This window comes from Dromiciops gliroides, chromosome 1 (assembly GCF_019393635.1).
Source record: "Dromiciops gliroides isolate mDroGli1 chromosome 1, mDroGli1.pri, whole genome shotgun sequence".
Lineage (NCBI taxonomy): Eukaryota > Metazoa > Chordata > Mammalia > Microbiotheria > Microbiotheriidae > Dromiciops > Dromiciops gliroides.
The window spans coordinates 238,697,663-238,715,518 of record NC_057861.1 but is presented as its reverse complement, the minus strand read 5'-3'; the positions used below and the strand labels follow the sequence as shown (position 1 = coordinate 238,715,518).

The following is a 17,856-nucleotide window of genomic DNA, read 5'->3' as shown; positions in this document are numbered from 1 at the left end:
TGCAAGCATCAATCTCATAATAATATTTAAGCTGTCATTTCTAATCCTGGTTGGGTGTGGAATTCTGTTCAAATTAAAATATTAGAGAGAGGCTGAAAAATGTTTTAGTCTGGTGTCAAGTATCATTTTTTTAAAAACTGTGTCTCCACATCTCACCCAGGTTGGACGTGCAGTGGCCAGTCATGGACACAATCCCAATGATGATCAGCACAGAAGCTTTGACCTTCTCTATTTTGTGACCTGAGACAATCTGCCCCTCTTTGGGTAGCTTGGTGGCTCCTTGCTCCTGGGGTCTCACCATATCAATACTAGACTCAGTGTGAACAACTTTAGCCCTACTAATCCTAGAATTCCCAAACTCAGGAGATCCACCAATCTCAGTCTACCCTGTAGCAGGTATGGACCACCACAATCACTGTCATTATGTCCACATAATGAAGAGTCAGTCTACAAGACATTATATTAGGAGACAGGAAGACAAAGACAAAAATAAAACAATTCTAGTGCTTGAGAAGTATTCAGGTTCTCCTACTTGGGAGAAACAATACACATGCAGATAAGTAAACATAAAATACAGAGACAAAATACCAAGTAATTTGGAAGGGAAAAACACTAACAACTGTAGGGAGGCTCGGGAAATGATTCCTATAGGAAGTATCCATCAATTGAGCTGAGATCTGAAGGGAGGTAGGGATTCCAATAGGTAAGGAGAGGAAAAGATGTATTCTAGGGAGGAGAGATAACCTGAGTAAAGATGCAGAGGTGAGTAATGGCACGTTACATATCAGCAATAGCAAATAATCTAGCCTGGCTATAATAGAAAATATGTGAGAGTGAGGAGCATAATGTGAAATCATTTGGAAAGAAAGATTAGAGAAAGATGGTGGAAGACTTTAAGGGACAAATGGAGGGGTAAGTATTTTATCCCATAGATAACAGGGAACCACCTCAATGTTCTTGAGCAAAAAAAGTGACACGGTCAGACCTGTGCTTTAAGAATATCAATTTTACAATTATGTAGAAGATGGACTGGCAAGGGGAGAAAGTGAAGCCAAGAGGTGGATTGGAGGCTCTTGATATATTCTAGTTGAGAGGTGACAAGAGCCTGAACTAGGGTGTAGGTGCTGTGAGTGAAGAGAGGCAGTCTCTTATGACCAGAATATAATCCACCCTTGTCTCTGCCTCCTGGAATCTCCATCTCCCTTCAAAGCTCAGCTCCAGGGCTGCCACCTACATGATACCTTTCCTGATTTGCTTAGTTAATAGGACCTTTCCAAGAAATATTTTGTATTTAGTTTGTATATCTTTTATATTTAATTCTATCCTGTTTATGGTTATTTCCCCCTGATAAAATAGAATGTTTTTATCTTTGTATTACCACGTCTAGCACAGTTACCTGTCATGTTGTAGGCACTTAATAAATACTTATTTATGTACTGATAAGTGCAGCAGATGTTAGGAAGGTTGAATGACACAACCTGACAGTGGATTTCATATGGAAGTTGAAGATGACTCTAACATTGGGAACTTGGGTACCTAGAAGGATGATGGTATTCTCAACAAAAATGAGGAAGTTGGAGGCAAAGCAGATTTAAAGGGAAAGATAATGAGTTTCATTCCCCAAATGCTAAGTTTGAGGCACTTCTAAGACATGCATTTGGAGATGTCAGACAGGTAGCTAGAGACATGGAACTGGAGTTTAAGAGAAAGAGAAGCACTGGATCTAGGAAATCAGCAGAGTAGAAATGATACTGAAACTAAGGGAGTTGATGAGAACACCAAGTAAAGAAGCACCCAAAGAAAAAAGACCACTCAGGACAGAACCTTAGAAGTCACCTGCAGTTTGGAGGTGGGACGTGGATAATGGTCCAGTCAAGGAGAATAAGCAGCAGCCAGGCAGAGGCATTTTAATGCCTTCACTGCTACTTTCTCAAGTAGTTAAGAAGTATGAAGAGTGAGAAAAAGTAATCAGAGTCAGGCAAATACAGAATTGTCAATAGTTCATCATGATACTGATGGGCAGCTTGGTGACAGCCTGGAGTCAAAAAGACTCATCTTCCTGAGTTCAAATCCAGCCCCAGACACTTACTAGTTATGCGACCCTGGGCAAGTCACTTAACCCCGTTTGCTCAGTTTCCTCATCTGTAAAATGAGTTGGAGAAGGAAATGGCAAACCACTCCAGTGTCTTTGCCAAGAAAACCTCAAACAGGAACATAAAGAGTCAGATGCAACTGAAAAATGACTGAACAAAAATATGAAATTCCAGGTAGCACTGCTCTTCAGGCTTCTAGTTTATTCTACTGCTAGTAAAATCTGAATGCAAATATTTATCTTTATAGTTATCCCAAAACCATACCTCAAGCTTTACATTTGTGTCTTACTTTACTAGACAATTAAGGCACAAGCACAATCAGGAGGATGCAAAATCTTTATTGCTTTTATTTCCTTGACCGTACTACCTCTTTAACACCTTGTTTCTTTGCTTTTTACTGGCACTTCCTTGCCCTCTGCACTTACCATGTCAATAAAACAGCATCGTCCAAAGTCATCCATAACAACTACTACTGTAACAATTACTTGTATTTTTATAGCACTTGACAATATTCACATCCCTTCCATTATGTTTGAATTATATAACAACCTTGGGAGAGAAGACATACAAAATGTTGGAGTAATTAGATTGAAAAGTGTTAGGTTCCCCATATGCCTCACCAAAAAAAGAACAACAAAGAAACATCAAAAGCAAGAGAAACAGACTAAAAACCAAACAATAAAATAAAAGCCAAACAAAATTAAAGAAAAGTGAAGCAAAAATGAATGCTAATACAATTTAAAAACCCAGTACAGCAAGTGAATCAGTAGAAAGTCCAATGAAGTAAAAGAGAGAGAAAAAGAAACTATTTCTTGGAAGAAGACCTTGAATTAATAGCCATCACATTTAAAGAAATAGAACATGAAATGATAATGCTAAGGAATTCATGAGACCAAATAAGAGATGGAAGTAAGCCTAAAAATCACATGGGAAAATGAAGCAAAAAGCAAAAGACAGAGGAAAAAAGAATGTGAAGAAACAGAGAAGATAATGACCAATATGCAGAACACAACAGAAAAATCTCATTAAAAAAAAGAAAAGCAAAGAATAGTAAACTTAAAACTAAAAAGAGAACTGTACACAATGCAGGACACTTGGAAATACTAGAACCACAAACTCACAAAAGCCCAATGAAATATCTAACCTATTTGAAAACATGCAGAAACCATTGGAGCATGAGCTCAGTGAAAGGAAAGACTTCTCTCTTTTTTTTGTATCCCTATAATTCTGTATAGTGAGTACTTGGCACACAGTTGGCACTTAATCAATGTTTACTGACTGAATGACTGACTGAAGGATCACAGTGTGACAATAGAATCAATGATCTCCCAGAGACCTTAGAAAAACAAAATAATCTGTATACCATTCCCGCAGAAAATTGACAAAGAAAAATTTCTAGGATTGGTAAAAAACTGGTGGAATACAAAGAGAAAGAATCCAGAAGACCAGAAACAAGAAAGAAACTAAGATTTAATACAGCTACATAAACCATAATTAAATGTAACTTTACTATAAATTTAAAGCTACAACAGAACTCTAAGACTATCTAATCCCTGACTTCTTAAACCCCCATATGGGGTCATGTAACTGAATGTGGGGATAGTGAAAATTTTGGCAACAGTAAAAGATTATGTATACCTAGTTTATATACCTACACACCCAGGGTCACATAAAAATTTCTTAGGCAAAGAGGGGTCACAAGTAGAAAAAGTTTAAGAAACCCTGATCTAGCCCAATTCTTAATTTTATGAACAAGGAGACTGAAGGCTGGAGTAGTTCAACAACTTGGGATTTGAACTTAGGTCCTCCAATTTAAAATCCTGCTTTTTCCCCATTATACCATGCTGCCTCCCTTTCAACTCTGAGTTCCCAGATGTGCAGAAAGCACTTATCAAATAATAATTAGTATCAGAATGGATTTTCAAGAATGAAAAGGGGATTATTCTATAGAAACCTAAAACAATATCTGGCACACATAGGCTCTTAATATATGATACTAACTGAAATCACTCTGGCTTTCATTGGAATGGCCAATAATAGGTCCAGGCCAAGCCTCTGTGGCTCATTGTTTGGGTTCTGATGACTTAGAATGAGTGTAAACAGCAATTATTTTCTCTTCTGGCCAGAAGTAGAGGGTCTTCCTCTTCCAGATTAGTATCTTTGGATGGTAAATTGAGTCATCTATTGTCTCAATTCTTATCTAGCCCTTAGTCATTGAATGGGCAGGGCTTCAGACAAATTGAGACCTGGAAAAGACCTTAATTTAGAAAGGCCAAGGTAACTTACTGTATCCTGGGCCACTGGATTCTGATGATTGGAGAAAAGAATAAAACTGACAATTCTGCCTCACTCAAATCCAGTTCACTTGCATGCCAAGACATCATCCTCGTGATGTCATCGGTCCTCTTCAAGAACAAAAGATGAGCAACAACATGCATAGTCCACAATTATCTTATCTAGCAAAACTCAGTCATGCTCAATGAAAATAAAAAAATGCAAATCTGAGAAGCAAACGTGCTTCTAAAAATTTGTAGGGATATTAGTTTCAAGGTGATCTTGAAACAACAAACAAATCTTCCAACCAAAAAGATAAGTTTGAAACAATGTCAGCCACTTTCTAACAAAATGTGTCAGAGTACCATATTAGCTAAAGAAGAATGTTTCATGGGGCAGCTAGGTGGCGCAGTGGATAGAACACTGGCCCTGGATTCAGGAGGACCTGAGTTCAAATCCAGTCTCAGACATGACACTTGACATTTACTAGCTGTGTGACACTGGGCAAGTCACTTAACCCCAAATGCCTCACCAGAAAAAAAAAAAAAAGAATGTTTCAAAGAACAGGGGGAAAGGAGAAAGACAAGATAATCTTAAGGGACGAACTATGCAAAAGCACAGAGGCAAGAGATGGAATGTCCCAGATGGATAACAACATGTAAACCAGTTTGGCTGAAGCAAATGTATAAAAGGAAGAACTGTATCACTGTGAGTGGCTTTAGATGGCAAAGTTTATACTTTTATCCTGAAGGTAATAGAAATCATTCTAAAGTTTCCCCTTTAAGAAGGGAAAGATTGAAAGCGGGGAGACCAAACAGATAGCTACTTGAAGATATGATCCTGAACTTGGGTGCCTGTGATGAGCAGATGCAAGAGATGCTGCAAAGGTAGGAATCAACAGGATTTGGCCACTGATAGATATAATGGGTGAAGGAATAACAGATTAATTTTCCTGTAATAGGACTTATGTCACGTCACTCCCTAGATTAAAAGCTTTGCAATGATCCCACAATTGCCTATAGGATACAATCCAAATTCCTTAGCTTAGTATTCAAGGTCTTTTATAATCTGGCTTCGATCAACCTTTCCAACTCCCCTATACAAACTTACTGGAACCAAGGAATTCTACTTACTATGCCCTGAACACCCTTTCCCTTATTCTCATTAGCATGCCTTTGCTCATACACTTCCCCTCTGCTTTACCTACCTAAATTCTACCCATTCTTCAAGACCTAGTGCAAATCCCATTTGACCACCCTGGTTGGAAATTGTGGTTCCTGGGGTGCGGCTAGGTGGTTCAGTGGATAAAGCACTGGCCCTGGATTCAGGAGTACCTGAGTTCAAATCCGGCCTTAGACACTTGACACTTAGTAGCTGTGTGACCCTGGGCAAGTCACTTAACCCCCATTGCCCCGCAGAAAAAAACCAAAAAAAACCAAAAAAAAGGAATTGTGGTTCCCTTCTCTGAGTTCTTATAGCCATCACTTTTCACATCACTCATGTCACACATCATCATATCAAATCTCCAAGGACCTCCTTTACAAGGACCAGCCTAGGAAAATACAGAGAGGCTCATTACCAGTCGGTAGGTCAGACAGGAAATGACTTATTATGGTTGTTAAGTCATTTCTCAATTAGTCGTTAGTCTATAATCAGATCACAGATTTATTAAGGCAAAAATTAAATATGTCACAAATGATTAAGAGTCGATTGTGGGGGCAGCTAGGTGGTGCAGTGGATAGAGCACTGGTCCTGGATTCAGGAGGACCTGAGTTCAAATCTGGCCTCAGACACTTGACACTTACTAGCTGTGTGACCCTAGGCAAGTCACTTAACCCCAGTTGTCTCACCAAAAAAAAAAAAAAAAAAGAGTCAATTGTGTGGCTTTACGTCATTTTATGTAGGAAGTATCTGAAAATCTGTTTAAATCAAACCATGCTTTTTCCAAATCATCTGGATTTTGGCAATTCTTTATCTTCATTGTGGTATGATTTTCAACAGGAGTAGCTTCTAACAGTATGTTCTGTAGGGTCTTTTGTCCCTAAATTGTCTTTTCTAAAAGCTGAACATATCTTTTTGATATTTGAATTTATGTAGCAGATGTTCTTGTGTTTTTCTTGTGTTAAGCCAACTCAATACAAAGGTAATGTGTTTAGTTTTTCTGACTTGCTATCTTCAAACAGTTACTGTGTATTGTAATAACAAAATGTTAATATAGATATGTGCAACATGCACATACATATATTATTACAGACATTTATGTGCCACATATAGGTATATATAGTACATGTGTGTATGTATTAAATGTACACATATATTGGTTTTGACTACACAGAAGAGAATGCCTCTTCCAGAATAAACTCATCATTTTAAACTCACCACCATGCTGTTAACCCTAGCTTTGACTGCTACCACCTCCCTCTGACTGAAGGGCAGAATACCAAACTCTTCCCAATTCCTTCCTTTACAGAGGGCAGAAACTGGACACCCAGCTCATTCCACTTTACATCTGCTACTGTCACTGGTTTGAAGTCTAAGGAACAAGATACCCCACCATCAGTTACCCCGTAAAGTCCCCTTGCCAATTTCCTGCTTCCTTTTTATGTTGTCTCCCGCTAAAGTGTAAACTCTTTGAGGACAAGGACCATCTTTCTTTTGATTAATTGTATCTTCAGTACTTAGCACAGTTCCTGGCAAATAGTAGGCACTCGATAAATGTTTACTGGATTACTGGATTAGAAATTGCATAAACACATACACCCATGCAAAGGAACCATAATGTTGTTATTGGGCAATCATTCCTGGAAGCCTAAATAATTAGATCATTTTGGAACTTTGAATAACTAACCTTGAATGAATGCCCCATGCTGATTTCTACCATTTGGCAAATAACATCATAGCAAGAGAACAGTGTACTACTTAATTATATAGAGCATAAATCCAGCAAGTATGAACATTTTTCAGATTATGACTATTAGAAAATCCTCAAATATCTCCAATGAGGCTTGATTTTATAACTAAGCCATAGTTATTAGTTTCTGTGATATTTTGATTCATTTCCAGAGCCATATTAATAAAAGGGTCCACTTGCTTGTCAGCCAACCTCCCAGTCCCTGGTAGAAACTAATTGGGGTAGAAAAAATCATTTTATTTCAAAGTTAGAAAAAAGGCCTATAACTGGAACCACAATTCACAACCAGATTAAGCAGTTTCGAAAGGAATTGTTAGCTCAAAATTATTTAGTTATAACCATAAAGCAGAAACAGAAGGAAAACCTCTCAAAACATAAACACTTATTCTATATAGTTCTTTAGTTGCTTTTTTTTTTTTTGCGGGAAATGAGGGTTAAGTGACTTGCCTAGAGTCACACAGCTAGTAAGTGTTAAGTATCTGAGGCCGGATTTGAACTCAGGGCCTCCTGAATTCAGGGCCGGTGCTTTATCCACTGTACCACCTAGCTGCCCCCTCTTCAGTTGCTTCTAAGGAAATCTTGAAATAGATAACATGGATATACAAAGTTCTTTCCTAGTTAATAAAATATTGCTAGTATATAGTCCAAAAAAGAGAACCCTTTATTTCTCAATTATGTAACTCTATAGCAGGGCTTCTTAAACTTTTTCCACTCACAACCCTTTTCACCTAAGAAATTTTTATACAATCCCAGGTATATAAGTACATAAAATAGTATACATAACCTTTTACTGTTGCCAGATTTTTCACTACTCCTACATTCAGTTACACAACCCCATATAGAGGGTTGTGACTGACAGTTTAAGAAGCTAGGCTCTATAGAATACTATTTTAACCTTCACACAGCTAGCAAAAATTGACATTCCTACTTGAATGGGGCAACAGTATTACCATTTAAAAAAAATTATCTCTTTTAAAGAGCCCTCTCAGAACTTATGTTCTAAAAAGGAGATAATATGTATTAGACCAACTCTGGTATCTGAAATAGTTCTTTTTGTTTTGTTTTTCAGGTCAATGAGGGTTAAGTGACTTGTGCACGGTCACACAGCTAGTAAGTGTCAAGTGTCTGAGGTTGGATTTGAACTCATGTCCTCCTAAATCCAAGGCCAATGCTTTATCCACTGTGCCACCTAGCTGCCCCCTGAAATAATTCTTAAGGTACAAAGGCTGGATCAGTCAAAAATTTCCTTACTTATATATGATATAACCTGAGGGTAACCAGGTATTATAAAATACCTTAAAAGCCATTATATGAAGGCTATAATAACCCCACCTCCAGCTATAATACACAGATAACTCTAAACTCTAGAGGAAAGAATTCTGGAAAATTTGCTGGCTAAAATTCAGGCTAGCTCCTTGATACTGTTGATGAAAGCAAGAGGAAAATGGGAGAAGGTAACCAAAGACCAACCAATCCTAGATTCTGATTGACACTGCCAAGAAGAAAAAATTCAAGAACTGGTTTGCAAGGTGTTCTGTCCTGTCTGAGAGCAGATGCAGTGCAGAGTCAAAGCCAAGGAAGGATTCTTTATAGATAATGAGGTCCTCTAGATGCTTCCTTGGTGTTCTTGCAATGTCAAGAGAATGCAAGGAAAGCCCTCGGTAAGTTGGAGAGATATCCTGGGGTGGAGTTATAGGAGGGCATGGGCTGGAGTCTCACAGGATGAGCAGCCAAATAATGTGTTGCAGCAGGAGGGAATACCCACATTAATAAAACCTTGGATCTATCAGACTATAATTGAAGCCTGATGTAATGACCCTTGGCCAATAGCTCAAGTCATAAATCAAGTGGGCTGGTGATAATATAAGCTAGTACTTGAGATGCAGCAAGGTTGTCTCCTTTGTACATATTTGTGTGTGCACGCCATTAGACTACAAATGCCTCAAGATCAGGGAGTGTCTTTTGCCTTTCTTTATATGCTCAGTGATTAGCCCAATGTTTACTGACTGATTTTAGTCAGTCTGCTTACTGTTACATTTAATTTTTAAGAAATATTTTATATAATAATGAACATAAATACAACAGATTAAACTTTGCACCAGTTTACATTTAAGTAAATAAAATTAAAATCATAAAATGTCCTAAGTTTTCAGTTTGATCTTGAACGAGATTTTTTTGTCCATTTCTTCATAGTCACTTTTTCTCTGATATGGTAATAATCAGTATGAACCCTGTTCTTTGGATTCTGCTTTTTCAGCTTATCTTATTTTATGAAAGGTTCCCATATTTCCTAAAACTCCCCATACTTGTCTGTCTTAATGGGATTATAATATTCCACTGCATGAATGTGCTACAATTTATTTAGTCATTTCCCCACTTTTGAACAGACTGCTTCCAGATTTTTTTTTTGCAATTAAGAATGCTTTTATGAAAACAGATAGCTCTTTTGCTATTTAGTGTCTTATAGAACTAAGTACCACTTTAAATTATCTTTTCCTAATGTAGTATTTATGAAGGAATAATAATTGCACTAAGTAGGGAATGTATACAGCTAACAACAATTTTCCCCCTAAAAGAAAAGAAGCATTAGGGGAATCTCATATATTAAGCAGCTAATAAAAGGTAAAATAAAGCTCAAATCACAGAGAGTAAATCATCACAGCTCTCATGAAACACAGTAGCCAGCTAAAAACCTTTACTGGACTTCAGAATGGCAAATTAATTGGATGGATGGCAGGTAGCTGAAGCTAAACTCTCAACTACTCAACTGTACTAATGTGAGTCAGCCACATTTGCTTTATCTATCAATAGCCATCTGCATTTAGATCATATAACTTTTTGTTCATGTATCCAATTCTATAATTAGTATTTCTGTCATTTTCCAAATTATCAAGAAGTAAAAGGCTTCCTAGAACCTGAAGCACTTACCATCAATGAGTGGTCTTAAAAAAAAAAAAAAAGGTAGGCAAATGAGACAAGTCCCATAAGGAAATTCTATTATATTTCTAAAGAGAGTTCTAAAATAGATACTGCCTCTACATCAAAAGCAAGGTTTTTGAGGTACGCAGTACTATGGAAGTAGGAATTTGACCACATGGGCATGTTACAATGTTAGACCTGGAGCTGTGGCACCTGGATAGAATATAAGCTTCCAAGAGAGCAGGGATTGTTCTACTTTTTGTATCTCTAGCCCTGGCACAGTGTCTGATTGATTAAATAATTGTTTAATAAATTATTAACAAATTATTAAGCAATTGTTTAATAAATATCTGTTGATTGATTGGATGAGGAAACTGAGACTGTGAGGAGTGACTCCCAAATTCCAAATTTTCTCTCTCTTAAGCTTAAAATGCATTTATCTTGTATCATACCTCCTTCACCTGAAAAAGGAAATAAATTGGATATTCCTGCCATTTTCTTTACTGGCAATAATGCCATAAGAGGACAAAAAAGAAGATTCCCCTCCATGATACTTCTGGTTCACTTTGTAGAATAAGGAATATTATCTGAAAACTTACCCACGGACAATGATGAAAAGATTACTCTGTAGGAATTTTAACAAAAAGGCATGTAATTCAAGTTGACATTGTTTTGTAATGCCCCTACTGAAATTACTATGACATGATGAATATTCTTCTTTTTAAAAAATCAGATATATTTTACCTCTAATCTCTGTATTCGTCCCTTGAAGAACATAAACAGGGAAGAATTTGGATAAGCAGCTTCTTTCTTCAGAAGAATCTCCTTAGCTTCATCCAAGCCTGCCTTGTTATCACTGCCATCCAAGGCAAAGAAAGGACGAACTACAGTGTGATACCACAGGAGAGCTAATCTAAAGAAAATTAGAACATTGAAGTTAAGAAAACAATTTCACCGGTCTTTTTAGTCTTTATTTTTAAGAGCACATATCCTGTATGCCCCAAACACCTTTCAATTAGCACATTCTAAACATCGTTTTGACCCAAATCTGGATTTATATCCTCTAGAAGTAAAAAGAATATCTTTTCATGTATTTTAGCTATGTCAATACTCTTAAAAATCTCAGTTAAAGAGATAAGAACAAGATAAAAAGCAGTCTACTCTGCAATCAGATGACTAATTTTTAAAAAAGTAATAGATTTTCCATTTCCTAGGTCATTTAAAAAGGATAGCTAGAGAGTCAAGTCAAACAACTAGTTAAAATTCAAACAATTATTTACTCGTAAATTGAATGCAAACAAAAGTGTGATGTAAATGGAAAAAAATCAATGCACAAATTAAAATCTTTTAACACTTCCCCACAGGCCTGTTTTCACAACTATACAATGTGGCAGTTGGACTGGAGAGCCTCTGAGGTCCTGTCCAACTCTAAGTCTAAGATCCTATATACTTTTAGCCCCTTTAAATAAGAGATTTACCACTTTTTCCAGTGGTAAATATCATTTGCCTTCTTCACAACAGAGACAGTAAATTATACTTATGGTGTATAAACAGATATATTTTGACACAAACTAATAGATGTTAATAGATATAATTTACAAAGGTTAGTGGCATAGACCTCAGAACCTACCATTAATAATTGAAAAAAAACTACAGCCTTAAATTACAACAGATCGAATTAACATAGCCAAAACGATTTGAAAAAAATTAGAACTTTTTCCTCACTGTTCTAAAATTTAATCATAAATGACACCTATTGATTGGAATGGATGATTATAATATAATAAGCCTTTAAAAACTCAGTAAAATTACTACCTGAGACTGAAAGAGCCAATGTGACTTATAGATTGTTAAAAGAACTGTTATTTTATTTCTTATAAGGAATTCTCCTCACAACATAATCTGACAAAATATCTGTTTGAATGAATAAATAAAAATGATGAATAACTGGTATGGCCACTGTAGGCAAATGAGCACCTTCAGTAACAGGTCACATTTCTATAGTACTTTATATTTCATAAAACACTTTCCTCACAACAATAGTGGGAGGTAGGTAGTGCAAGCATTAGTATCCCCATTGAACCAACAGAGAAACTATGACACAGAGGTTAATGGTTATACAGGTAGTTCAATGGTGGGGCTAGGACTTGATTTAAGTCTTCTCACTCTAAGTTCAGTGATCTTTCCACTTTCCATGAAATTCTAAAAGGTTTAGTCTGTTCTCTTAGGAAGAACAAGTATCTCCCTGGTGATTCTTTTTATGCTATGAGCTTGTTTATTCAATCAATGCAAAGGACTGAGATATGGGATAGGATGAGTTCATTAAAACTTCAAAATCAATAGGGTCTACATGACACTGGCCTGAGGGCAGGCCAAAAGAGCAAGTGCCATTTTGAGCTGCATAGCTTCCACCAATAGGAAGGTACCCCCTGTATTCTGCCCTCATTGGGTCACATTTGGAATGCCGTGCTCAATTCTCAGTTTAGGAAGGACATTGTCTTGTTGGAGAGCAACCAAGATAGTGAAGGGCATTGAGTTCATGTCATATAAAGATCAGGCATAAGAACTGGGGATGTTAATCTAGAGAAAAAATATTTGAGGCATGTGTTAGCTCCATTCAAGCATCTGATGGTCTGTCAAGTAGAAAGGGAATCACACTCTCCCTAGCTAAGCCTGGAGGTAAGAACCAGAAGCAATGGTTGGAAGTTACAAAGAGATTCTAGCCTTCATGTCAGCAAAAACTGAACCAGTAAGGTTATCCAAAAGTGAACTGGGCTGCCTCAGAGGCAGCAGGTTCCTCCTCCGTGGAGGTTCTGAAGCAGAGGCAGGATAATCACTTGGGTTTTTTTTGGTTTTTTTGTTTGTTTTTTTAGTGAGGCAATTGGGGTTAAGTGACTTGCCCAGGGTCACACAGCTAGTAAGTGTTAAGTGTCTGAGGCTGGACCTGAACTCAGGTACTCCTGACTCCAGGGCCGGTGCTCTATCCACTGCGCCACCTAGCTGCCCCAGGATAGTCACTTGTAAGGCAAGCGATAGCAGGGAATCCTTGCAGGTATGGGGCGGGCTAGAAGACTGCTAAGGTTCCTTCCAACTCAAATTTGGTGAATGAAAGAAAGTCTATTGTTCCTCTCATTTTCACAGGACTGTACTGGTAGATACTTTTCAAATAATAATGGAATAGGGATGATTTCACTGGCCTAGGCGGAAACTCTCTTTACCAATGCAGGTCAGACCCTTCTCTCAACTTATAGTCTCAGAGAGTTACCTAGATGTAAGAGTATAACTCCCTGTTGCATAGAACATGGAAAGGATAAATGATCTGCCTGGAGTCACACAGACAGTTCTATGTCAGAGGCAAGCTCTATCCACTACACCATGTAAATAAATGGGAATCGTTAATTAGAGAGAAAATTCCCTTGCCTGTTGGACAGTCAACAAGCATTTATTAAGCACTTATTAGAAGCAAGGCACTGTACTTATAGCAACAATTTGGAAATGTCTCCTTTGATAAGCATCACCTTATCTGAGGCATTTGACAGGTAAGGGTAAAGTGTAACTCCAGAAAGAAGTTCTCTTGTATCATTATTTAATATCAACTGACATTTTTCCAACAACAACCTTCAATGATGTCACTGGTGACTACCATGGAATTAAGAAACTTGTCTAATAATCCTTTGTTCTAGCTGGAGAGAAGCAGCTTCTCCTCCCACCTGTTCCAGCAGTTGTGTTTCCAATTATTGCACAGATAGGACAAAATATGGTTGAGTTTGACTGATGTGTAAAATGTCAATCATACTTATGACACCAGCTCACTGACTAATGTGACACAGAATTAGATTTCCAAACATTTAAAGTCTCTATAAGAACAGGATTCTTAGGAACATATAAAAATCTATAATGAATTTTCACAATTTCAAACCCAAATCAGGGAAGATAATCTCAAAAACACAGCATTTGTAGGACTCCAAAAAGCATTTGAAATTGTAAATTGAATGGTTGCTCTACACCAAAGATTCTTAAACTGTGGATCACAACCCAACTTGTGGATCATGAAAAATATGGCTTATATTATATATATATAACCTATAATATATAATATTACCTATGTAACTGGGGGGGTGTAAAATTTTCTTGAGTGAAAAGGGGTCGGGAGTGGAAAAATTTTAAGAAGGGGGCAGCTAGGTGGCACAGTGGATAAAGCACCGGCCCTGGATTCAGGAGGACCTGAGTTCAAATCCGGTCTCAGACACTTGACACTTACTAGCTGTGTGACCCTGGGCAAGTCACTTAACCCCCATTGCCCCGCCCAAAAAAAAACAAGTTTAAGAAGGCCTGATCCAGATGGTATCCAGAGTTTTTGAGCTTCCAGCTCAAAGTCTCTGATTTTATGATTCCTTCACTTAACCAAATGAAAGCACATTTTCGTTCTTATTAGAATTTTAAGAGCACACGGACAGTTGACTAACATTCTATATTACAGTATCATCCTCCAACAGAACAAAAGCCATCAGTGATGGGACGAGTTTTGTAAGGCATCACACTGTGCCAAACAACTGATTGTTTTACCTGCTGTTTCCTTTAAAGTCTCATCTTGGATTGTAGTTTACTTACTTTCAACACTATAATATCTATCAAAGCATTGCAATATAGCTACTCACGTAGCTAAAGGAGCCTTCATGTCCTTACTTTCACTTGCATACATCAAGGAAGAAAGCCCCTGCAACCGGTCTCCAGGAAAACCCAGCAGGTTGATGATTTTGAGGAGGTTTGGGGGCACCATGGAGATACAGAGATGAAATAGTCCATATCCAAAGCTAACAGCCCCTTTCAGTCTATTTAGAGACTCCTCTGATAGCCCTTCCACAGCAACGTGATTATCATTTGCAGCATCTGAAGGTTCTTCAGTTAGCTTTTTCTGATACAGCTCCTGTAGGGCATTGATGTCTACGTAGCACTTGTTGTAGATTTTCCAGGCTTTTCTAAGGATCCATCCACCTTTTATGTATGCTAAGGGGAAAAAAAAAGGGGAAAAATGGGTTTTTACAAGTGTAAATTACCATGTTAAAGAATGGTAATTTTTAAAGTATGAATTAGCATACTCTGAATATAAGAGCAGTTATGAGAACTTTTCAGTAATGCATATTTACAGCCAACATGAAAACCAGGCCAATTTTCAAGAGGGAATGGCACTGATTATGAATTTCCATGAAGACTACCCAAGGTTTTTCAATTTAAATATTAAAATACATTTACAATTCCATATGTGATCATTTAAATTGTTGGTGAACATCTAAGTTGTCTGTTTGATGGTTTTTTTCAGTCTGTGATATTAATATCTTTTCACACACACCTTTTCCCTATATGTATGTCACACACAGAGCTCCCATCCAAGAAGGATGTCCAGTGACAAGAGGGCACTAGGAATAAGCTATTCTCCTACTATTATTTTTTTCTTTCTTTCTTTTTCTTTTTTTGCTGGGCAATGAGGGTTTAAGTGACTTGCCCAGGGTCACACAGCTAGCAAGTGTCAAGTGTCTGAGGTCAAATTTGAACTCAAGTCCTCCCAAATCCAGGGCCGGTGCTTTCTCCACTGTGCCGCCTAGCTGTACCCTGCTACTATTATTTTCAAGGCTCCCCCACTATTTTTTCTACATCCTTTACTATTCCAGCATGTAGTTCAAAACATGAGCCACAAAGAAGGCAACAACAAAACAGGTGCACAACACATCACACCACCCCAAAGTGTGATTTTGACATGAGCCCTTGCCCTAATAACATTTTTACAGGTAGATTCAAGAAAAGGACAATTTGACTTTTTAAAAGTTTGACTACTCCCATTGCTTCTATAACACAAATTCGCGGAAGAAGATCTATTTGTAGGGAATTTCAACAGCAGTTGTGGAACAAAATGTATATACTCTCCTCATCTGCAAAGTTGTAAGCCTCAAAAACCTACACACTGCTGACTTGTGACCACTTGGAAACACACGGAGAAGGATGAAATCAATGCACTGTGCAAGAAGAGACTAAAAAATACTTTCAAGTTGGGGGCAGCTAGGTGGCACAGTGGAGAAAGCAGCAGCCCTGGATTCAGGAGGACCTGAGTTTAAATCTGGCCTCAGACACTTGACACTTACTAGCTGTGTGACCCTGGGCAAGTCACTTAACCCTCACTGCCTCGCAAAAAAAAAGAAAAAGAAAAAGAAAAAAAAACTTTAAAGTTTCAGGAAGTTTTTTATTAGGAATCCAGGTGACTAAAAAAAAAAAGAATTCAGGTGACAGAGCAGATGAGAGAAGTAGGGCTGTATTTTATTCAGAGATATCAATTCATTAACCAATGATTATCATGTCTCCCGTTGGGGTCAGTATTAACAAAACATTCAGCCTAAAAGTTATATTACTGGCAGATGACAGTCTTTTTAGAAGAAAATTTATTTTAAAATACCTCTAATTTATATAACACTTTAAGGTTTAAAATGCACTTTGCTCACAACACTGTGAAGCATGTAATGTAAGTATTATTATTCCCACTTTTCCAGGTGAGGAAAACTGAAGTCCAGCTGCTTGCCCAGGGTCACACTGTGAGTAAATGGATGGAGCTGGGATTCAAAGCTAGGTCTCTTGATTTTAAGTCTAATATTCTTTTATGTACTCTGTGTGCCAGAAAGAAGCAGAAAGGAGATAAATAGGCCTGCAAAGCATTAGTTTATTATTTTTTCCATTTTTTTACTCCTTAATAAAAGCACCAAATAAAAATACATTTAAAAAAGTCTGGGGGGCGGCTAGGTAGCGCAGTGGATAAAGCACTGGCCCTGGATTCAGGAGTACTTGAATTCAAGTCTGGCCTCAGACACTTGACACTTACTAGCTGTGTGAACCTGGGCAAGTCACTTAACCCCCATTGCCTTGCAAAAAAAAAAAAAAGTCTGGCCAAAATAATATAACACTTTTGCAATCTAAAGAAAGTATATCTCAAAATACTAGCAATTGTTACAAGTACATACAGATGAGAAAGATTATTAATTAAAAGGTAGTAAAAGATAAGCAAATAAAAAACAAATAAATCTGACATGGAAAAAACATGCTTGAAAATATGAAAGGATGAGCCACAAATAAAATGCTTGAACCTGAGAATTTATAAAAACCGAAAATTGTTAGCCAAACAATTATTTGCTGAGTGAATACTATACAAACTACATTCAGCACTTTGATCTTAAAGAACAGTTTTATGCCCTCAAAGGGTTTACAACTGGGAAGAAAACAAATGCACATGAAACTAAAAATGAAAAATGCAAAACAGTAAATAATTAACTACTAATTACATCAGAGTGCTAAAATTGCCAATAAACACTGGCATAGTTGTGTTGATGCCCCAAATCATGACAGTGTGCAATGACATAACCATACCTTACATAAACCATTCTAACATATTCAGGCTCCTGGGCCCCCTCAGTTCTTGCTCTCTACTAAGATAGCTCCAGATTTTGTTCTCTACTCCCAAGTCTACCAATAACTTAACAAACGTTTATTAAGTACCTATGATATGCTAAACACTAAGAGTTGAGAATAAAAATACAAGTAGAAAGAAAAAACAGCCTTGCCCTCAAAAAGCTTATATTCTGTGATGTTTAAAATCTATACTGTGTGATCACCTTAAAT

The 17,856-nt window shown here is 37.3% G+C and overlaps 1 protein-coding gene across 1 annotated transcript in view; it reads right to left on the bottom strand.

Annotated features, from left to right (window-relative positions):
- Positions 1-17,856, bottom strand: part of TTC39C (tetratricopeptide repeat domain 39C) — a 117,968-nt gene that overhangs the window by 50,735 nt on the left and 49,377 nt on the right. The window contains 2 exon segments of the mRNA XM_043977314.1: positions 10,942-11,110; positions 14,856-15,204. Of these exon segments, the coding sequence (XP_043833249.1) occupies positions 10,942-11,110; positions 14,856-15,204 (518 nt within the window).